Consider the following 23234-nt stretch of genomic DNA (forward strand, 5'->3'; position numbering starts at 1 on the left):
AGTCCTGACGGGACGAGATCGGTATGAAGCGCAATGTCACTGATGATGGCTGACGGGATGGTTACAGAGAAGGATTAAAAATAAAGAACCTTTAGTCTTGGCAGCGACTGGAATCTTTTCAATGTCCTCCGATCGAAACCGATTCATCGCGCTCGAAAGCTAAACATCACCACCGGGCCCACCTTTCCTACTGACTAAACATCAAGCGAAGCGTTATGCGAGACGAGCCAACGCTGCGAAGGGCGCTTCATGAACTGATGTTAAATAGCTGATAAGTAATACGCTTCACGATGTTGTCGCTTCTGATTATTGTGATAGCAACGTGCAGCGCTAATGCCTTAAATGAATGAGCAAAATGTGAAGAAGCCAAGGAAATATGGTCGCTTGGTACAATGTTTCTAAGCTTCAGGAACAAGACCGCTCTTTTCTTTTTTTCTCATGACGATGAAACTTTGGGAATAGGGAAGGCATCCAGAGTGTCAATTTATGATAAACACCTAGCACTTTTCTACGTTCACGTGAAAATACCATCATGTGCTTTGTGCATAGTACCGATTCCTATCAACGAAGGATGTATCAAGGAAAAATATGATGTACCAACCGGCAAGCCTATAATTCTACCTTGACGCAATAACTGTTCACAAATGGCAAGTATGGATTTTTTCAGCACTGCTCTGCTTACTTTAATAATGTTAAACATTAATTAAAAAAGAGCTCCTCAATATGTTACTCCACTTTTGGCACAATAACCGTTACAGGGTCTCACTAAAATTTAAAGTGTAATGTTACATTGTTCACTCATTGCACGACACACTGTCTTATGAATGGTTTAGACATGGATGAAAAGATGTTTTGTATAGAATCGAGTGATCCTTTACCAATTGTGTTTTCAGAAGCGAGCGTTTATTCTTCCGCTAGCGATAACCATCCAATGATTACAGCTTACGGGAAAGATGGACAAATACAGCAAAAAAGTAATTATTAAATAATTCATTAATCTTTAACCAATCCAATGATGTGACAACACATTTGAGAACCATATTAAACTGTTTGAACTGGTTTTTAATTTCAATCGTTCACACGCTTGTGGATCTAATTTGACAACTAGGGAAAGTGTAACAATTGTGGCTATAGCAACAATTATGGCTATAACGAACACTATTTTTGCTCTAAAACAGTCTATTTGCATTCTAAAACCACGGAAGGATTTTTCATTTCAATTATGAACATTTTAACACATTTGTGCTTCATTAATTCCATGCTGGTAGCTTCCGTTTGTTAAATATCACCCTTTTAAAATGTGTTGCCAAGATTTTTGGTATCTCTTACCATTTTGCTAAGAGCAGCACTGTAGAATATTAGCGATTTTCAAGCACCTAACCATAATTTTATCTCAAAATCATCATTTTGGTGCAAAATATTAAGTATTGAACGACTACACACTAAAATCTATCAAAATTTTATCGAAAATATGCCTTTTTTCTGTACGTCCATAATTGGTACAAATATCCTTCGGTGTACCAAATATCGCAGTATGCTATGAATGCTTTGTTGACAACTGTAGTTTTGGTCGTAGTGCGTAGTTTACAAGTGATCAAATCGGGGTTTCTCGTTGTAATTTTCGCAATATAAGGTGTTATTTTGTGTTTTAAGCATCATTTTCTTGTAAAGTGTCCGAATCAGTAATCAGTGTAATAGTCAGTAGAATGAAATCGAATCAGTTTCATTAAAATGATACAGCATTGAATGACTTTCATACGAAGAAAGCGAAATCTGAAGCCGCTCGTATCGCCTTATTGCCAAATGCGCTCTTGTTCTTCCCTGATCGATAGTTAGTGCTAGTCTTGGCCAGAAGTATCTTGGTCAGAAGATAGTTGAACTATAGCTACGATTCTTCATTTAAACAAATTTAAACAGACTCCCTGATTTGTGCTCCTCTTCGTATCGCGCTGAAACGGTAGCTGGCTTCGGTATAGCTTCCAGGTGATATGAAGGGTTGTCAGGTGTGTGTCCTAGTACAGTGTCATCAGAAAAGTGTACGAAAATATTTTTTTTAGGATTAGCCTCATCAATTTTGCGATTAATTGTGCGTGGATATCAATACAACCAATGACAGAAAATGAATATTTTAAAATGTTAATTTTACGTATTTAATGGTGGTTACATATTTATAATGGTGCAGTGAACTTATTATTACTTGATTTTAGTTAAAACAATGTCACAAAGTAATTTTTGGTGTAAATTTCCACGAGTTTTGGCTTACAACCACAATTGGTACAGCAATGGCGAATTGCTAGGAACACTATAGCCATAATTGGTAATTTGAGATGCAATTTTTAATCGAAATTTTCTATTGTTTCGCTAAACATTTAGTCAAAATAAAAAATACTCTCATTTTCTACACATTGCAGGCTACATAAAAACATAAAGAAGTTTGAAATTTTATCCAATACTTATTTTAACAGACGTAAAATCGGTATCTTGATGACATATTATAGCCATAATTGGTACAATTACCCTACTTGCCTTTTTTTAAACAGGTTTGATATGTTGATGAGTTCTCGCAATTATTAAGCTCACCTCTAGTGAAAGAACTGTGGAAGAAAAAAACATATTCTTGTCCTCTGGTGGCTACTGATATCAATTGGTAACGAACGACCAAAGCACGGAGTCCCCATTCGCCGACATTCGTTCGTCGCGACACCTTCCACTCCACTGTTTCAATAGCCGCTTTGACAATTTGGCAATTTTGGCCGCTTTGGCAATTATCCCTCAGTATACAATGAGGAATATGTTCTTTTCCGTTTGTAGTAAACGATATCTGCGAGGTTTAGCGGCGCTTTCGCGACTTATTCAGTATCACGCAGTCGAATAATCTGTCCTTGCTAAGGGGGACGGTCAATTTTAGAGTTGATCCCACGATGGACATGAAGTTAAGTTGTGTGAGTTGATCGCTGTGCCGTGAAACCTCCTCTTTCATTTAAAACGAGCATAGGTATGAGAAGTGCATATGATTTTTTTTATTTTGAATTTTAGAATTGATCTAAAATTTAATTGCATGAGTGAATAACACTAGGCTGGATACTGGGTGGCTGGATGGGAGAGAGATAGATAGAAAGAGAGAGAGAGAGGGAGAGAGAGAAAAAGAAAGAAAGAGAGAGAGAGAGAGAGAGAGAGAGAGAGAGAGAGAGGGGGGGGGGGGGGTAGAGAGAGGGTGGTAGAGAGAGAGAGGGGGGGGGAGGGGGTAGAGAGAGAGTTCACCGGTCACTCCTTCAATTAAATTGTAAACTGCTGCTTATTCTGCATTATAATATGAATTGGTACCGGCGCTTTCATATCAGTCAACCATGTTTTTTTTATGACAGACGCATGCAATTTTATACAAACTTGCGTACAGTCTTGTTCTCGAGCGTACAGATTGATTGCGTACAGTCTTGTTCCCGAGCTACGCAGTTCTTATTAAAAAATTTTCGAGTATAAGTAGTGATAGCCAAGAAAGTCTTTTTAGGCCGTCCACAAGGACAGAGGAGGCGTGGTAGGCCCAAATTTAGGTGGCAAGATGGCGTGCAGGCGTCCGCCATTAAGGCCGGGATAACGGACTGGAAGACGAAGGCGCGAGACCGTGAGCGGTTTCGGACACTCCTGAGGCAGGCCAAGACCGCAAAGTTGTAGCGCCGGATAAGTAAGTAAGTAAGTAAGTAAGTAAGTAGTGATAACATTCCGAGCAAAATGGTCGTGTGGTCAAATACTTGAGTAACAACACCATCGACCACCATCGGGATCATTGAATTTTCGCTTGCCTCTATATTGATTATTGTACGTTAAAGTTTAGTATTTAAAATATCTTATTTGTGTTTCCATCACTAACGATGCACGACTTCAATGCGAAACTTTACAACAGAACAGAGGAAAGGGAAAAGCTATCAAATCGAGAAAAGCTCCACTGGCTAGCTATCCCACGAACAGATGGCACCACCAGCTTTTTGTTGTAGTTATTTTTAAAATGCTCCGTCGTGTAACATCTGCTAAACAGAGCCTTTTATGATTCCTTTTATGCTGAGAGCTTGAGTTGTTTACAGCATTTATAGCACATGAGTTTTTATTTATGTTCTATATTTTCTGCTATTCAATTTCACTCATAAAAACACCTTCAAAACACAAAATATTTTTTCACTAAACGTATTTTACATTTCGTGTCATTTCGACCCTGGAAGCGATCTTATCAAAAAATTAATGTATTGGCCAAATCATCTGAAGCAAGATAAAACATTAATCAGTTATAATTTATCACAAATGCACATATTCAATAGCTCGCAAGTTGCCTTAAAAAAATCTATTTGATTATTAACAGTATTTTAAAGCCGTCAAAAATCAAAAAGAGTTTCTTTAGGGATTTTTTTTTTCAATTCGGGTCAATATAGACAGTGTTTTTCAAATTTTAGCTACACCAGTTTCGATTTAAACTATACAGGCATTTTCAATATACGCTATAATGTGGACCCGGGGCAATAACGTATCTCGAATATTAGCATAAATCAAATTTCGAAGTTTTCAGTGAAATTATTACGTATTTTCGTGTAATTTTGCATGAAATCATAGGTTTTAGCCACTTAACATTTAAAAAAATATTATTTTGAAAAAAATAATATCCTTTTGATGACGATAATTTTTGAGACTTACTGTACATGGTGCGTCACCATTTCTTATGGCAAAAAGTTCGCCAAGCTTCGCGTGTATTGTGGAAAATGAAAACAAACCCATGCGGCTGCCACAATTTCTATCAGCTATTGTGGAATTTGTGTATCATCATGCTTTTACAACAGGTCAGGATATCGATATTACCATTCTCTTCACATGGACTACATATGTTTTATTTTTCGCATCATTTTCAATTTAGATAGCGTTTGGACATCATCTTCTCCGTACAAGGCTGCAGCTGACCTCCATGCTGAAGAAGATAGACGAAATCTGCGTATTGAAAGAAAATGGTGTGATGCGGTTACCACATGAAATTGTGTTTTTATTCAATAAGTGTTTTCTATATTAATTTCTTTCATGAAAATATAAGCACATTAAGCTTAACGAAGACCTTGCATGCATAGACATCTCTATCGTTATTTTTTTTTTTTGTTAACTTTGATCTTTTTCTTTCAAAATACCAGCAAATTTTTAAAATTTAACGAAACATTAACGAAGCAAGGAAAGCGTTACGCAGTGTTTTGAGTCGTGGAATTACTGCTGTATGAAAAAAAACGTAATAAAAGGCGGTCCCCGAGATACACGGTACCTGTTATACGCGGATTCGGAGATACGCGGTTTTCAAAATTTGACAGTTCTTGGAGCAAATTGTACTGATTTGACACATCCATTGTGAAATACCAAATAATTTCCGTGTTGATCGAATGTAAAATACCATTTAAAAAGGTTTAAAACTGTTCAATTCATTAGAAACATATCAAATAATTAATTTGGTGGCTAAAACCACCCCCTACTTGCAAAATTGCACGAAAATTAGTGATATTTAGGCTGGAAATCACGAGATTCGACTTACGCGGAAATTCGAGATACAGGCGGTCCCCGAGATACACGGTTAATGGGGACCGAAAACGGCCACAAAATACCGCGTATCTCGAATTTCCGCGTAAGTCGAATCTCGTGATTTCCAGCAAAAATATCACTAATTTTCGTGTAATTTTGGAAGTATGAGGCGGTTTTAGTCACTTCATGAATTATTTGATATCATTCTGACTGAATATATCAGTTTTAAACCTTTTGAAATAGTTTTGAACATTCGATCAAAACGGAAATTATTTGGCAATTCAAAATTGATGTGTCAAATCAGTACAATTTGCTCAAAGAATTGTCAAAATTAGAAAACCGCGTATCTCCGAATCCGCGTATAAGAGGTACCGTGTATCTCGGGGACCGCCTGTACGCGGTATTTTGCGGCCGTTTTCGGTCCCCATTAACCGTGTATCTCGGGGACCGCCTGTACTTTTAGGAATACTTTAACGGTTTCATAACAGATTTTGCTACTTGGGTTATCATGCAATCGAAGTTCAACTAATGAGGGCTGACTGTATACGGACATTTGACCATTAAACTATTTCATCTTTACCCACTATGCGGATATCATACGCGTTATTAAGCGTTACCCATCGTTATCGTTGTGTTTGACAGTTTGTTTGTTTATGTTGTCTACCATCGTGTTTCACATTTCGTTTCCTCAATATTTTACAAACAAAAAAACATGTCTGCTACTCCGGATCGGCAAAGTATTACCTCCTATAAACTCAAATCCCCACGGACTCCAACATCGCCAGGAAATGTGGCAACTTTAAGAATACAGGAGGCTATTGCGAGCATTATAGAGCTACACCAAAAATGGATACAAGCTGCAGACAAAGGAATCTCATACTGTAATGCGATAAGAAACACGAAGAAAAACATCCTGCCACAATCTGCGACAACAGATCCGGATCCTTATCCCGAGAACTTACAATTGTATTGTAAAAATCTGATGGTGATGGTTACAATAATGGAAGATGTCAAAACAAATGCCTTGGTGGCTATGGAGAAAATTAAATCCTTGAACGAGTTTTTCGCCCATCAAGATGTAATTGGTTGCACATGGAACTACCGTAAAACGCTAGACGCCGTTGAACAAATCATTTCATCATACACGAGGGAAATTAGTCTTCGAAAGTTTGTGGCAGGTAGGTACAACTCATGTGTAATAATGCGATAATTTTGCTCTATTACCAATAATAAAACCGTCTACATTGCAGAACAGATCGGGCACTCTACAACGCTTGACCACCTGACGTACGTTGCAATCAGCTGGAACCACGGTATTGACATCGAACGAGAAAGAGAATCGATTATTAGAATGATGTCTTTTGAATACAAATTCACATCATAACTAAACAATCAAACTATGGTACGATTATAGACTGTGATACATAGTGCACGCTGAAACAAGCATAGATCGATTGGAATAATGGATACATGATAATGGGAATCTTTATTGACTTATGGTACTATTATCACACAAATAAACCCAAATATAAGGCAGGATTACATCCGTGATCATATGTACATTCAGTTCCCTAGAATCGGTTGGATATTTTCCTTATGCTCCTATCGACCGAGTGCTAATGTAAATAAGGTTCCCTAGCTACAATTCCTTTATCTTTGCGTAAACACTATTACGACTGTTAGAAACGATAGAAATCCTCAACTATGTTGGGAGTGTTGAGCATGATTTAAGTATAAATACGCTGTCTTCTTACGAACATCGTTCGCTTCAATTATGGCATCGCTAATACTGTACAGCATTTTAGTTGAGTGCTGCAGACACCTACGTTCTATCGCTCTTCGGGATTTGTTATATAACTAGAACATTTCTGTGCAGGAAACGGAAGCTTACAATTTAAGAAATACGAACACAGCCATGATTTCTGTGTTTTGCTTATTGTTTCCTGATTTAGAAGGACAGGAAACTTCAACGCAAAACATTATAGAAAGTTCGTTATATTCGTGATAAAGCTAAACGCATCCCGGTAGTTCAGTTAGTACTGCGAGATGTTCGTTCGTCAGATGAAATACTTGTGCCACAGACGACTGGTTCTGCGTAGGGAGGTGGTTTCTCGGAACACATTTTTTCATCGCACACGGTAATAGAACAGTCTAGTATTTGGCTACCTTCAGTGCTTTGAACGGTTTCAGTACAATTACTATTACTCATTGTATGGGATGAGCTGGGATGTACTGTAGGGATGTAATTAATGTTCGCATTACTGCTGACATTTGCGTTCGATGCTATTGACAAGTGTAAAAGAGCGGCAGGATCAAGCTTGATCGCATCGTCGTAGCTTGGTGGGGCGGCAGCTACAGTGTCGTAGTCGGGAGGCTTTTCACGCCTTCGTTCATCATTAGCACTAATGACGTGAACAGGATCATCGCCCTTGAAATTTAAGAGGAAACCATAAATTTTACTTATATTCAATCGCATCTGCATCGCTATCGCACTTACCTCGTCACCATTCGTTCCCGATCGACCGGGTGTGTGAAGCCAACAACACATTGCAGTACATATGAGACAGGCACCTGCTGCAAATAGGCGAATCAAATGTGATGATATGAAAAACGATAACAACCAAACTTGCTGGAGGTATAATTGATGCAAGTAACTACCTAAAATACATGCAACTCCCGCGTATCGTACTGGTTCTGAATAATTTTCGGCCAGACCCAACCAATTCACCAATGCGCCAACACATAACAGCATCATCCCATAGCGATATGGTCGCTGGGTTCGACGTGTTTCTTCTAGTGACATGACTGAAATAATAAAATAATAAGAAAAAAACACAAAATATTACTTTCAATTTAACAAAATTAAACAAAAAAACTATATAACCAACATCTTAGACATGAGAATCCTTGAATGAACTGATAATTTAAAATCTTATATTTTGTTTTTCATTAGTTTTGAGATCATCTTCTTGAGCATTAGTGTGTCATTAGTGTTACTGGATCACACTGGAACAGCTCACTTCGTGAACAAGAGATCACAGTCGTTTAAAAGGAATAAAGTTTACACTTATTATTCTAAATTCCTTCCTTCCGTCTTTGGCACAACAACCTGTGTCGGTCAAGGCCTGCCTCTACCACTAGAGAGTAGGCTTCGCGTTCAGTGACTTATTAATTACCCATAGCAGGATAGTCAGTTCTACATATGGGGCCACGATCCATTCGGGGCTTGAACCCATGACGGTCATGTTGTTAAATCGTACGAGTTGACGCCTGTACCATCCGGCCTGTGACGAGTCCGGAACATTCTATTTTTTCTATTTTTTCTTCATTTTTATTTAATAAAAATAATAATTATTGTTCTAATTATTCTATTATTCTAGAATTTCTAATGAACTGTTTTTTCGACTTGTGGTTTCTTAGTCTTATTTAATATATGCCAGTTTGCCATATACCTTCCTACGTAAAATGAGAAAATATACCTATTTGAACATATACCAAATGGTACATTTCAATTGATTATTCTAGGTTTTTATGCTGTCCCATCCAAATACGGAACTTTTTTTGTATTGTGACTTGCTAGTATGGTATTCATGTGTCAAAATCAAATAAAAATGAAATCAAATGAAAAGTAAAATTACTACACCCACAACTAAACTATTTTTTTTACGAATTTCAATATATATCATTGCATTCTATCAGTAATACCAAAATATTGAAGCAACACAGCATTGTTCGTATGATACACCGGCTCTACCTTTTTACACTGGTGAATGGCACTCATAAACTTGTAAAAGAGGCATACTTCCACTTCGCAGCGTACGTTCGCATGCGTTGTAACTGTATCGAGTAAACAAGTTGTTCCCAGTAACTAGATGCCGCAAGCTAAATGGTCCCAACTGGTTTGTACTATGTGTCACGTAGCTCACCTGATAACTTCTTTTGTGCACCTATAGTTGCATCAGAACCAGTTTTCACATCAACAAAACGGTATCAATCATTACGCGCTGTGCTCAGTGGATCGGGCAAATGAGTCATGAGCGTTTCTTCTTGACGGTTAAGAACTAACTCCACCCAAAAGGATCGATCATAGAGCATAGAACTATCGGTGTCCTTGGTGATTGGTGAAGTTCAATGTCACTAGCACAGATAGTACACGTGGTGCGATGTCGTCATCGTTAGTCAGCTGCGTATAGGAGCGAGTAAAGAAACAAATCTAACGCCAAATTTCTGCCTTTACCACACTAACCTAAACCGTCCTAACCGGCCTTGTTTAATGCACATGTTTGAAACCAAATTTGAAACCCTCGTCACGCGGAAACCAATAAGAGTGGGAACTGGTCGAAAACTAGCCCCAAAACCTAAGCTCCGGCTTCGACGATCACGATAACCTTGAGCGCATGGCTAGACACGTATGGAGCGGTTTTTTGTGGCTTTTTGTCATTCCTCACTAGAGTCGAAACCAACGCCTAATGAAGTTGGTTAGTCTTCCGCGTTACGACTTGTTTTTTGTATGGATTTTAACTAGAGTTATATTATGCAAAGATCGAATGTTCACAAGCGTTTTGTAGTTTGTCGTTCAAGCAGGAAGCAGCGCCAACGATTCAAATGTCGACTATGAAAGCACTCCAAGTGATCACGACCAATCTATTAAAACAATCAATTGAATGGTGAACGTCACTGCAGATAATTTTGCATTGCACTAGTCGTCCATCGGTGCTGACGGAGAACCCAAAGGAATTCGAATTGTTAACAACGTTCAAAATGCAGTGTGATTTCTTTCACTATATTAAATTTATATTGTTTAGGAAAAAAGTTTTTCAGACTCTTTCGGTCACACCCTTACAGATATCTGTACAGATATTAAAGAAAGCTTTATTGCCCCTGCCCGAATTTTGCGCAAACAACGTATTCTAGGCGATAAACTAGCGTATAAAGGCCACTCCACCGAAATAGCGAAAATTGGAGCAAACTTTCAATTTACTTTACTACTGTCAGCATCTCTGGTTCGTTGAACGCGAGAAATGCGGAAGGTTTCGTCATGCATTATTCACCGATTCAAACTGAACCGAATCCGTTATGTTTTGTTGCTCAAATTGCACTAGTACAACAACACAACAACAAATCTCAACGCACAGTACAGTTCAGAAAATAATGCGTAATTTTCGTTAAGGGTTTATCCAACCTTCGCGTTCTGGTTTACGATTTTATCTCTTCTGGATTGTATTGGAAAAGAAATATAGAATGTAGTGCCGTTGTTTTTTTTTCTTCATTTTCCTTGAAACTGTTTTTAAAACAATTAGGTACGATCAAACTAAACTCATCCACGTTCTTAATAGTAATGAAGTAATTGCTAGCATCACAATTCAAAAAACAGTACGTGTTATTACTAACTAGTGTAATGTTTGTAGGAACATTCGCAGACAAAAAAGTCAATGCTTCAACCTATAATGATCGTTATTTAAGTAACTACAATTTGGCGCGATTCACAATTTCACCGTCTATAAATAAAACATCTCCTCTGTTCTGCACCATATGCTCCTCCGCACACTATTCGTTTTATGTAAAGCCATGTTTGTTTTCTTTTTTACTCACACATGTTCACTTACTTCGATTGAAATTCCCTTTGGCAAAGGAGCTTGTTTATATACCGATGTGATACTACTGGCAGGAACAACACTCCTCTCTGTTCCAATAATGGGAATAGACTTTTGGCTGAGTAGACTGTATCTATCTTCTAGGGAGTGTCATATTTTCTATAACTAAGCGAAGCACGTTCAACAAAAACTGATTGTACCTTAACTATTCAATAAGAACACATTTTCCAACGATCGGTTACACCCGCCCAACGACTGACACATAGCGTAACAAACGCGTTCGCGATCACTGCTAAACTGATACGTGAATCTCACGGGTGCCGTACGTGGAGTGCGTACATGGGGGCGCACAACGAGATCGCACAAGTTTTGTTGCGTTTCGATCGTACACCGGTAACGTATACGCACGGGCACTTTTACCAGTGTGGCGATAGACGAATGTGACTGAGAGCATGAACTTGAAACGATGCTGCGTACAAAACTGAAAAACAAACACCAACACAATTTGTTTACCGACCACTAGCTAGCTGTTTTGCTGCACACCCCCCGCACAAGCAACACGTAGAACAGTCTTTTGCAACACGTAGATCAAACCGGTCCGTTGTTTCGTGGCCATCGTCATGGTAACGGTCAATTGGAATAGTATTGGTATGGGTAGTGTAATAGTAGCATGCGGTGGCTGTGTTAGTGATTGGTACCAATGACGATGCTTTCAAAATGATATTACCGGCTTCGAGCTCTCTTATAAATATGGCGTAAATAGTCGTAGATCAATTAAAATAAAGCATTCATTAATGCATTCAACGTTCATTTACTTTTCTATACATAATTAACTGAAAAAACTGAAACAGTCTTGCTCAAAAGATTGCAAAAAAAACGCAATTCAAGCATTATGCACGTATTTGCGCTTGCATATGTTCAAGAGCACCTAAGGGTTAATAGATTCGCTCTCGAAAGTAATTAGTATGTTTGGGTTCGGTTGGAGGTGAACACAATTTAGTGTACGGTATATATTGTTTGTCGATACGTTGTCCATACCGTTCCATTCTGCCTCATCGGGTCTTGTTAGCACATGTGGTCTCGTTCCACTTGACCGTGAACTTTACCGGAACCTGTAACACCTCAGATCGAATCACCATGCGTAGAGTTATCTCCTGGACATATGTTTTTTTTTAACTCTGACTTCTTCACTGCACTATTTGTTTTTTAAATGCATTTCATCATCTTAGCACAAGTGAACTTATCTGAACTAGGGTCATAACAAACTTAAAGTTCTTGTTTTACAAAACATTGCAATGCCACTTTCAACGGGTTAGTAAACATTCCTCGTTTAACAACGTTCAAATTTGTCAAAATCAATATACATCAGTCAAAAGCAGCCTCGTTGTAAGGTAATATACACAAGAGTATACACAATGTGCCTGCTGTCAATCTGTGGAGCTAATTAATGAAGATCGTCTCTCGATTAACGTTGTTGTGTAGGTCTAGGACACAATCTGAACTCATATCGGTCTATTTTACTTCACAATCAGCTCGGCAGTGACCTCCACCATCGGGAATGTATAGGATGAAACAGAAAACCGGTTCAATACGCTCGTCGTGGATGCATTTTGTCGATAATCGCTTGTTTTCATTTGATTGTGACACAAACGCTAGACAGAAGAAAAAGTCGAGTCCACTGCAGCACATGTTGGTCAATCATCTGACCACTGTGGTCATGAACAGCCTGACCAGCATTCTGCGTATTCTTTAATACAAAAACAAACAAACAATATTGATCATAAATGCCACAGAGATTTGTGATATTTACGATCGTTTAGGACCCATCCACGGATACCGCAAGTCTCACGCCAATATAATAACAAGCACAAGTAAAACGATGTGTTCTTCAGCGTCTGCTAACAGATCCAACAGTGGACAATACAGCATCCTGGTTTTCGCGACCAAACGTTAATGTGAATGTTTACATAAACTGTTCGAATTTGCATAAAACTGCATAGACGTAGTATAGTAGTAAGGTTACATCCTAACACTTTTTTACAATCTTACATTTTTGACATTTGATAAGAATTGATTTTCAAAAATGAAGTCACTTGTTTTACTAATTCCAGGTTGTATATCTGACACTTGAACAGTATAACGTTGATTAAAAAAAAGTTTTCACTTTTTAACTAATTTCAAGTTGTTTCTCTGACACTTCGATAGTATAACGTTAAACTCTTTTTATAAAATGCTCTAAATAGTTGTATTTTTTTATGACAGAAAATAGAAAATAAATTATAACCAAATGGTCGAGACACTCACTCATGTTATCCATTATACGAGGTTAAAGTTTTGTATGTTAAAAATAATGATACACCAAACAGCGCTACTTTTCACACTGCTTCTTAAATTGCTGATCTGGTTGGTCGGATGAGAAAAATAACACTAGCTTCTCGACGTATGAAGAAATAGGCTTCAGTCGGTGTATCATTGACGCGCTCAATACGTTAACTGAGAGAGCCAGTTCTCTGCATTTTAAGTTGCGATTGTGAGAAGCTCTGAGATATGCGTGATCCTCAACCCTCAAGAGCAAAGAAGAATTCACCGCATTTGTTTCAGTTTAATACTATTTCTCTTAGTCTCTCGCATGTTCTCTTTGCGTGCGTATTTTACTATTGTTTCTTTTTTTAATTAAATGGATCACTCATTTTCTCTGTATCATGATTAAAAATAACAAACTAACAAGCAAGTCATAGAAACAGTTTTGAATCTTAGCTACCTGTTTCAGCAACAGTTTATAAAATAAATCTTTAAATATTACGTACACTTTAATTGTTGCAAAGAGAACAGAGAAAGATCAAGTGAACCTAATTATTCGTTCTACATAACCAAGTCGAGGCGCATTTTCTTTTGTCGATTACTATGCCATGCCAAACGCATGTGTACGCGCACATATATTACAGTATCTCATAGAACAAAATACTATTTTCAGTGTCAGGTGTGAATACAATTTATAAACTGCTTCTTTTTTACCTTGCAAGATCTATAACAGGTGCAACGTAATGTATCACGCGGTATAATGTAGTTTACTTTTGGTCACAATTTCCCACTTTTTATTGTAATAAAATTACGATTCTACACGCTTTGCAATGCAACATTTCATCACTAAGTCAATATTGAATAAATCACTACGGTATCTTTGTCAAATATTCTACTCTTGCCCGTGCTCGAGAGATGCGAGGAACTCTCGGTTGTTCAAATATCTGCAAAACGATAAGGAGAATGTGTCGGGGGATTTTTTTTCCTGTTTTATATATTTCATTCCACTGTTTAGAGCAGTTATATCTTGTTTTATCTACTCAGGAGTGCACGTTGGGTTTTTTACCCGAACGCATTGAAGTTGAACAACACGTTTGTTCAGTTCATTCTGATAACATGTTAAGCGAAAAATATACAATACTGCTGTATAATTGAATGACTTACAAAAAGAATATTCTATTTTTTATGATACGTACCTCTCACTCTTAGTTCCATTATGTAGTTTTGATGGTAATAATGCACCAATTGCAACTTTAATTTATCAGTAATCCTGTATGAAAACAATTTATTTGCGTTGCACAAACCGGTTGAACGGATGGGAAATCTGATTCCTAGTTAGAGGTTTAGTATTTGGCACTATCTTGATTTTTGTCACATCATTTCCTAATGATCTTATTATGCACTCTGTATATTAACACATTTGCCTGAAGAACAACCGATGCTAGTCAATTGCTAGTTTCAACTATTCGTTAAGAAGACCTTTTCCTCAACCAAACGTACGACGACTATGCAGAGAAAGCGCACTATCGTTCTGATGTGTCCATACAACTGCAACGAGCACATTTCCACCAATCTGTGTCAAGAATATGTGTGAGCACATTGAAAAATTCACCACCATCAGGGATTTCCTTTGTTCCTACAGTGTTCATTTTGCATCTTATCAAATATTTTAAATGACATACCATACACTATTCAAACCGTTCTTTGGTCACTTTTCCGCGGGTTTTGAGCACATTTCAAATTGTAACTTACTTTACAACCGTGAGCGATGCAACTAAAAAATAAAACAAAAACAAAATAACTATGCAACGATTCAACTAGTTCTTATTTATAAACGGAAAATGGTCATTAAAGCGTATATAGAAGAGTATAGCATAACATGATTGAATGATGTACGCTTGCATTTATAGTAGTTAAACTGTTATATTTACATAGTTTAAAGTTTGTGCTGCTGGTTTAGGCTGGCTTTAGGTGCTGTGAGTTAAATTTTGTATAAAGCGTGTTCTAACTAAAATATGTTTCGATAATTTATTAATTTCATTAAAGCGTCAACACGTACGTATGTTGACGATTGTGTAATGGATCGTACGTCGAGGGTTTCCTGTATACAGTATCAAATGCATTTTTCATGTTACGGATACACTCCCAAATGTATGCAACCCGCACATAGCGTCTTTCGTATATTCTATAGTAGAGATGGGAAAACGTTCGGATACGTTCGTTCCGTTATATGAATGGATTAACAATAAGGAACATGAATTTATACCTGTAGCACATACAGGTTGTCCCCGTTATACGCTATTAATGCTGATTGCGAAAAAACCACGAATCACTAATTTCCGCGTAAATCGAAGCTCGTGGCACAATATATGCCTATATTGTTGTAAGTTTGCTTTAGGTGCATTGGCCACTAAATAAATGATTTAATATGAAACTGACCAAAGATTGCAATTTGAATCTCTTCACATGATTTTTAAACCTAAAGAGCACGATTATTTTTAACAATTGTGTCAAATCAGTAAAATTTGCTCAAAAAACTGTCAAATATATAAAACTGCGTGTCACCGAATCCTCTTATAAAATTATCTCGGGGATTACCTGCGTAGAGGTTTGGATATGTATGCTTACTGTGTATACTTTGTGAGCTCTGCGGGATATTTAGTGATATATGTATGCTTTTTTGTAACATGACCTATCGTCAACAGCACTTTAGAAACTGTGCTTGAAATATTAGACCCGCTGAAAACATTTGCCTCTAAATATCACTGGCAAATAGGAATGTGGAATTGAAACAGTAACCTTGAGTTATTTTCGTTACAGTAATGAAATACTTCGATGTTGCTTGGCAATAACAGAAAAACAATATTTTATGTATTCAAAAAGTAAATTGGTAGCTAAAGCCACCAACCAACCAAAACTACATTCGACAAAATATGACTTACGTGGAAATTTGACATAAGTGCGGGGAGCCCCAGTTTGATATAATGGTGTAGCTCGAAGACATCCTGTAAAGATTTCCATTTGACAGTGTTGTAGCAAATGTTCAAAACACAATGCATACAACGAGGAGCAAGGCGTCTCCATCATCCTTCTGATATGTTTACTAGTTTACATCGAATGCAGCCTGTCCGCTGCATGATTTGTAGTTTTCCATAAAAAGGGACACAGTTCACACTAAATGATTAATTTGCAATTTTTATTCAGCTTTGACTCAATCACATCACATTCAATACCGCGCACCGGTATTTAAATTCCTGTACCACGTAACATGTTAGATGTGCTTAGCTACTACTTTACATTAACAAGCGGTACGTTTATTTACAAAACAGTATATTCGAAACACGCATTTTTACAAAAAAAAAAAACCGTGCAAGTTCTTTCTGTTTTATAGCACGACAGTTTTTTCCTAATTTGATTTCTCCTTTATTTGTTTTACAATTGACACTATGAAGCAGTATTATTTGCAATCAACTTCGAGAATACTTGACAGTAAATTAATTTCATGAACATAATTTTAAGATTCACTGCGCAAACAAATTTTACTGCTGAAACTTCCTTACTGGTCTACCTATGCACAAAAAGTTCGTGGGTTGGATGCAGTTACTTTTGTTTCATAGTTCGGAGGGATAATATTGCTTTGTTTACGATTGGGAAGGACATGGCGGTTTCCATACGCTTGATTATTTACAGTTATCGTGAGGTGCGAGCTTAGTAGCAATGTTTTAGTGCCGTTTTGTTGAAGATCATAATAACAAGATTACGAGTGGTTAGAGGAAGCATTTTTTGAAAAACTTTAAATTTGACTATAAACTTTTACATCATCTGTTTTCTGTGCTTTATTAAGCCCGTAATCGTGAATGTAGTGACAAAAATTTTGGCATAACAATTTATTTAGCACGAACCAATAAATTGTAGAGCATTTGTATGCATGAGCACAAAAAAAAACAAATTTCGGTCGTTTACATTAGCTGTAATACGTGATATGCATCATTGGGCTAATTTATTATTAAAGGATTTGAATATAATAGATTATTCTTTCTAAATTAAAGAAAATATAAATAAAAATAGACCAGGACAGACGTCTAAATGTCGGAAAATAAATGTTCCATTTCATTTTGCTTTATATGGGTGTGAGTGTGTGTGTTTTTTTTAATTCCCTCGTCTCAGTTTCGAATAATACACAAATATCTTTTTTTTTAATTCATACCACCACCAGCGTTCATGCTTTACATCGTCTATTCAACGAAGCCAGCAAGATTCAGCCTACCGGAACATGTATCGTTGCGGTTGAATGAATTTTAATTGGTGGTCACTGTGTAATTTATTTACAGCGTGTGCATTGGAAGTACTTGAAGGTTTGAAGGTATGAGAGGGTTTCGGATTCCTGATGAACGTCACAGCGTAACTCCATACTGTTTGCGTCTCAGTTTCCTCATTCCCGTATGTTGGAAGCTTATGGATCAGTCTTGCTCGTACATTGTTTTGGTTTTGTTTACGGTTTGATTCCGCCATCCGACACACTACTAAACGTTGTCGTAGCCAAACACCGCACCGATGCTCGTGCTTATCGCCCGATTCGTTTATCCTACACTATTATGTACAACACCGAATCTTCTTACAATCTAGTAACTAGGAACGGCACCCGCTCACAGTACGCCCTGGTACGTATGGAGACGGTGGCATTGAGATTACCTTTATCGTCAGTCAGCTTTCTTCTCCAGGACCTGCAGCTAATTGCAGTTTAGAATAAATTATTATAAATAACCACCCTTCCACCAGCTTCAAACATCATCCCCAAACTCCGAACCGGCACGATAGCTAATGACGCTGCGGTTTCCGGTCGGCAGGTAGATAACCACATTCGGATCACCATTCGAGGCTCCGGATGGCATCGTGACGCTGGTGTTTTGGTACAGGTTTGCCATGGCCATTGCACTAGCAGTGGAGGGGTTCCAGCTGTTTGTGCAGCCTGGCACTCCCGTTTCGCCCACCTTAATATAAAGCTGTTGTTTCTGTCCCAAATTGTTAAGCGAGGACATTTTCTTCCGCTGCTCTTGATGCAGTGCTGGCTGATTAGCATGTTCACCGGACGTTGACTCCTGCTTCAATGCGGACCGCAAACTGCTTACGATCGGTGTACGGGAGAGTTTAAAACGATTACTACTGGAGCCATTTCGCGGTACTCTCGTCCCTTGCGTTTTGTTAGACATCGGGGGAGTGGAGTCGTTGGTTCGAACGCCATCGTTTCCGTTGCTGCTGTTACTACTCCCACTGCTTGCGCTACACGCACTACTGGCTGCACTGCTCTGGCCATTCGAGCTTCCATTCTGACTTGGCACAAGGTGATGATAACCCCCGCCCGCGGATGCATTGCCACTTGCTGCCAGCATGGACATCGTATGAGACGCCAGTTTATTCTCGGTGATATTGATTTTCTCATTTGGATTGAAATATGACTCCGAGCAAGCGTTCCGAACATAGCCCGTACTTTCATGATCCGACGGTGTCCGTGTCATCGAACCGCCGGAATAGCTATCGCCATTGTAATACATTTGACTTGCAGCTGCCGCTGATGGCAGCAGGTGATGCAGGTGACTATCATTACCAGTCACACTCCCCGGGGCAGTAATAAATCTCACATTTCCAATCAGGGTGGTTGTAGCATAAGGTGCTGGCGATCGCGTACCTCCCGAACTGTACTCGCTCGGTGCTCTGCTGCCGTTTAGCTGCGCCGAGAGATGGTTCATTCCATCGGATGTCGGGGGATTGAAGGACGACACCTCAGCGTAATCGCTGGGATAATCTGTGTACTCGACATAGCTGTATGTAAAAATAGGTAAATGTCATAGTTAAAATTTCGAACGCGGAAATAGCCATGGCCGCTGTTGAGTTTGAACTCCAACCAATAAATGAAATCTTACCGAGTACGATTGTGATGTAGCATCGTATGTTGCTGTTGCTGCTCTAAGGGAAGCGTAGAACTGGTACCTACCGGAGCGTAATCTTGAATATGGTCTTTACCTCTTCCCGTCGATTGATGGCCCCATACCATGCCGGATGGATCCATCCAAAGGCTATCATTTCGCGGTATCTTTACAACACCTCCTGCGGCGTGAGCTGAAAATACATTGACGGCGAGATAATTGTTATAGCTGGTTTCATCGAAGAGCCTTTGCGTACACTGTTCCCTCTCGAAACTTACCGCGTAAAGATGTAAGCGCCGACTGTTTCATCATCATATGTTTACGCTTTACAAACACCATTGCACCGAACGAAAGCATCATAAGTACCAGTATACAGCCCAGCACCGCGATAAACCAGGGCTGTGTAAGGATGTCATCCATGTTATTATGATTGATGGGATATCGATGGGATGTTTGATCTAGCTGCTTAGTGATTGGGTCGAGCCGCAGGGTTGCAGGATTGCTGAACGGTCCCATACCAGCAGAAGTAGCGGCTGCTACACTGACCGTGTACGTAACACCTTCGGTCAGGTTGGCAAGCAACAGTGTCGATGAGGTAGCCTCAATCGTGACATTGCTAAGAACCTTCGAGTAGTTTGTTCGTAAGTCAACTCCTCGTACGATAATGTTGTAAGTGCGCAGAATTCCTGGAGAAGATAAACCAGTCCTGTAAGTACTGACAGATGCGGGAAAGCATGAAATATTACCATTTTGTGCAGACGCTGTAGGAGGTTTCCATTTCAGGTACACTGCAGATGAATTTAGTAACAGCGCTTCCATGCCAAACGGTGGTGCTGAGGGAACTGTAATCAATTAACAATGGTAAAGTTCATACTTGTTACAACACAAAGGAAATTAAAAAAAAAGCTTTAACATACCATCTTCAAGAGTTCTTGCTATCCGATAGTTTGATGGTTTGCCTTCAACAGATTTGTAAAATGGCACTATAAAAAACTCGTACTCTGTATATTGCTCAAGTCCAGAAACGGAACAGGACGAGGCACCTGCATTCAAGACGGTCATCATTTTGTATGACTGTATACTAACAGAACGATTTGTGTTAAGGTTTCGCGAATATATATAAAAACCTTCCACATACTTTCCATTGATAATCTAGAAATCCGAAAAGAGGGAAATATTCACATTATTTTCATTGCAAACGTATTTAACCGGTTGCATCTTACCTCCCAAACCAGCTTCATTGAAGTGGAATCGATAGCAGTCGCATTAACGAGCTCCACAACGTCTCCTGACAGTAAACTAGCTCTTGCCTCACTCATATCAATTCCCATACCAAAGTTATCGCTCTGCAAAGTTTATCCAAAGTAAGACAGTTTTATAAAATGAAAAAAAACCAGCAGCATTAAAGGCTTACCGATCCAAGGAGAATAGGTTCCGATAGAGGACTTGGCAATGAAAGGCCATGTGAATTTTCAGCACGAACTACGAAGTAATACGTTACTCCTGCACTTAGTCCAGTTTGTGTGTAGGTATTGTCTTGAATACGATTTGCAACCTGAAGCCACCCTTCCGTTTGGTTACGGCCAAACAGCTCCACCGTATAGCCGATCAGACTTGACGCGCCAACTTGGCTGCTTCTAACCCATGCAATAGTGACGGAACTTTCGGTAATATCCGTAACCTGCGCTTTACCAGGCGGACCAGGGTACGTAGATATTTCTGGTGCACGGTAGAATTTTATATTCGGATTCGTTGGCACATCGATTCGTAACATTGCGCTCCATGTAGTTTTGCCCGCCTTACTGCTAGCGACACACGTGTACAACCCGCTGTCATCAATTTTGCTCAAATCTGCTATAGTCAGCGTGCCCGATTCAGTGATATTTATCTTTTCCGAGGATAGCACCGGTATTCCATCTTTGTACCACGAGATCACCGGTGGCGGAATTCCGCTAGCTTTGCATGGCAGAATGGCAACCGACTTAATGGGCAACGTTTGATTGCAGGGGCCTTGCAGAATTAATGGTGGTGGTCGATCATCTTGAAGATTTACACTCAACACAACACGCGTGCTTACACTGCCGACACTATTTACGGCACTGCACACGATCACTTTCCCGTTGTCCATGCGGCCAACTTGCGCTATGGAAAGCACACTGGTACCGTCCGCGTTTTGTGTTACCTCTAGGTTGTCCATCCGGCTACCCGGGAGCAGGAGTGTGCGGTTGCCTTCCACCGACCAAAATAGCGTCGGGTGTGGGTGTCCAGTAGCCTGACATTCGAACAATGCTTCCGAACCCGGTTCGATGAGTACATTTTTCGGGCGCACCAGGAGACTCGGCGGTGCTGCAAGGGAGGTGGAACGAAACAGAAATGAATATCGGAACGAGACCGAAAGTACTTTGATTGTGGTCGAATGAATTAACGATGCAACTGAACATGTCTTGACTTACAATGCACCACCAATGTACCGGATGCGGTGATGGATCCGACAGCATTGTCCGCCTCGCAGCTGTATTCGCCCATATCTTCGATTGCGATGTCATCTATTCGTAAACTTCTGTCTTCAAGCACTCGTACTCGCTCTATTGGGTGAAACAACATGTGGATGGAGAGCAGACATGTGTGTTGGTGAGAGTAGTTTATCTTCGGCGAGGCGTATATTGCTTGCTATCAAGTACAACATATTCCGATTTATACAAGAGCCTCCAATTAATAGAAATTACAATGTGATTTATGCTACATAAGATAGCTTTATCCGGGTTTTAAGCCCCGTCGGTTCAGGCAGCACAACATGCAAGACTACTCCTTGCTGCAGTTTCCGTTCTTGGAAGATGAAATCTTGTGGGTTGGTTTTGGAGAAGGTAATAAGAAATCAGCTCTCTTAAAATTGACTTTCTAACTGTTGAGAAAAAGTTGTTATTCTCTTCAATTGCTGTATAAAAGTTGTGATACTATGGTTGTTTTAAATATGTATGTCAACCCTCGAATTTATGTCTATTGCTTTGTTCACCAACTCTATATCACTCTCGGCCATGCGCTTAGCACGCGTCAACAGATAACACACCAGAGACGTAGCATACGTAGTATTGGTAATTAATTTATTTCGAACCGCCCCGATTATATCAGGAAGACGTACAACATCGTACGGTTCACCGGGACTCCCCGATCTACAATTGCTTACAGCAGTTCGCACGTGACAACTTTATCCTGGTCCACGAATTTATGAGCCACAAACCGCACAACCCTTTTAAGGGATAAAAGTCACACACACACATACATACGTAGTCGCTTTCCTAGGTCTGGTGGTACTGCTGACCAAACGGTGTTTGTTCCATGATAAACAAGCTAATAATAATACGACTAATGACAACACATAAAACACTACGCTATCCCATTATTGCTCCATTCACTGTTTCGCACGTCCGATTTCCAGCTTCCTTGCTGGTTTCCGTTTTTCGCTTCCGATTACCATGAAATGCGCTTCAATACGTACCGAGTGGCATGTTGCCTCCGGAAGCTGACCTCCGCCACAGAACATCTGGCAACGGTTCTCCTCCGACCCGACATTGAAACACAACAGAGCTACCGGCAACGACCGTCTGGTCCTGGGGTCCACGTATTAGAAACGGTTTCACTGTAAAAATATTTACCACCATCAAGCGTGATCCAAACAGCCCGAATAGGGTCTCCGACATTGGAACTCCCAGCACTTACCGTGAACTCGCAGAAAGGCAACAGTGGATTCGCGCACACCTACTATATTCTTTGCCACACACTGATAACGACCGTCGTCTGATTGGCGAGCATCTTGTATGGCCAGATTGCCACCGTCCACGATCCGGATACTGAAAGTAGTAATTTATTCGACCGGTTG

General features: G+C 39.4%; 3 protein-coding genes across 12 annotated transcripts in view; 1 reads left to right on the forward strand and 2 right to left on the reverse strand.

The window, feature by feature from the left end:
- Positions 1-6036: 6036 nt before the first annotated feature.
- LOC120957241 (uncharacterized) lies at positions 6037-7089 on the forward strand. Of its 2 annotated transcripts, none has more exons than XM_040379334.2 (2): positions 6037-6716; positions 6794-6930. In XM_040379334.2, the coding sequence occupies exons 1-2, from the start codon at positions 6251-6253 to the stop codon at positions 6814-6816; spliced, it is 489 nt and encodes a 162-aa protein (XP_040235268.1). In that variant the 5' UTR covers positions 6037-6250; the 3' UTR covers positions 6817-6930. The 2 variants fall into 2 exon arrangements, with proteins under 2 accessions (XP_040235268.1, XP_040235267.1); XM_040379333.2 differs by having other exon boundaries at positions 6081-6716; positions 6789-7089.
- On the reverse strand, positions 6999-14977 carry LOC120957239 (uncharacterized). Of its 8 annotated transcripts, none has more exons than XM_049608355.1 (4): positions 14630-14977; positions 8197-8343; positions 8036-8109; positions 6999-7966 (listed from the first exon to the last, which is right to left on the reverse strand). In XM_049608355.1, the coding sequence occupies exons 1-4, from the start codon at positions 14646-14648 to the stop codon at positions 7568-7570; spliced, it is 639 nt and encodes a 212-aa protein (XP_049464312.1). In that variant the 5' UTR covers positions 14649-14977; the 3' UTR covers positions 6999-7567. The 8 variants fall into 8 exon arrangements, with proteins under 8 accessions (XP_049464312.1, XP_040235261.1, XP_040235266.1 ...); XM_040379327.2 differs by having other exon boundaries at positions 8036-8112; positions 14630-14973; XM_040379332.2 differs by lacking the exon at positions 14630-14977 and adding an exon at positions 14148-14293 and having other exon boundaries at positions 8036-8112.
- Positions 14978-16607: 1630 nt separating this feature from the next.
- LOC120958522 (roundabout homolog 2) overlaps positions 16608-23234 on the reverse strand; it is a 37157-nt gene continuing 30530 nt past the window's right edge. For both annotated transcript variants that reach the window (XM_040381392.2, XM_049608354.1), the window contains exons 6-15: positions 23075-23205; positions 22854-22994; positions 21811-21942; positions 20772-21703; positions 20581-20703; positions 20275-20509; positions 20104-20199; positions 19636-20043; positions 19355-19550; positions 16608-19253 (exon numbers count right to left, since the gene is read on the reverse strand). In XM_040381392.2, the coding sequence (XP_040237326.2) occupies positions 18215-19253; positions 19355-19550; positions 19636-20043; positions 20104-20199; positions 20275-20509; positions 20581-20703; positions 20772-21703; positions 21811-21942; positions 22854-22994; positions 23075-23205 (3433 nt within the window). In that variant the 3' untranslated portion in view covers positions 16608-18214. The remainder of the gene's footprint in view (positions 19254-19354; positions 19551-19635; positions 20044-20103; positions 20200-20274; positions 20510-20580; positions 20704-20771; positions 21704-21810; positions 21943-22853; positions 22995-23074; positions 23206-23234) is intronic.

The sequence above is a fragment of the Anopheles coluzzii genome, chromosome 3, assembly GCF_943734685.1.
Source record: "Anopheles coluzzii chromosome 3, AcolN3, whole genome shotgun sequence".
Lineage (NCBI taxonomy): Eukaryota > Metazoa > Arthropoda > Insecta > Diptera > Culicidae > Anopheles > Anopheles coluzzii.

Bases quoted from the DNA above. Each gene is read 5' to 3' on its own strand.
- LOC120957241 (XM_040379333.2), top strand. From the start codon at position 6,251: ATGTCTGCTACTCCGGATCGGCAAAGTATTACCTCCTATAAACTCAAA. The intron at 6,717-6,788 runs GTAGGTACAACT...TCTACATTGCAG, and splicing joins TCTTCGAAAGTTTGTGGCAG to AACAGATCGGGCACTCTACA.
- LOC120957239 (XM_040379327.2), bottom strand. The intron at 8,113-8,196 runs GTAGTTACTTGC...GCCTATTTGCAG, and splicing joins GGGAGTTGCATGTATTTTAG to CAGGTGCCTGTCTCATATGT. The intron at 7,967-8,035 runs GTAAGTGCGATA...TTAAATTTCAAG, and splicing joins CGGGAACGAATGGTGACGAG to GGCGATGATCCTGTTCACGT.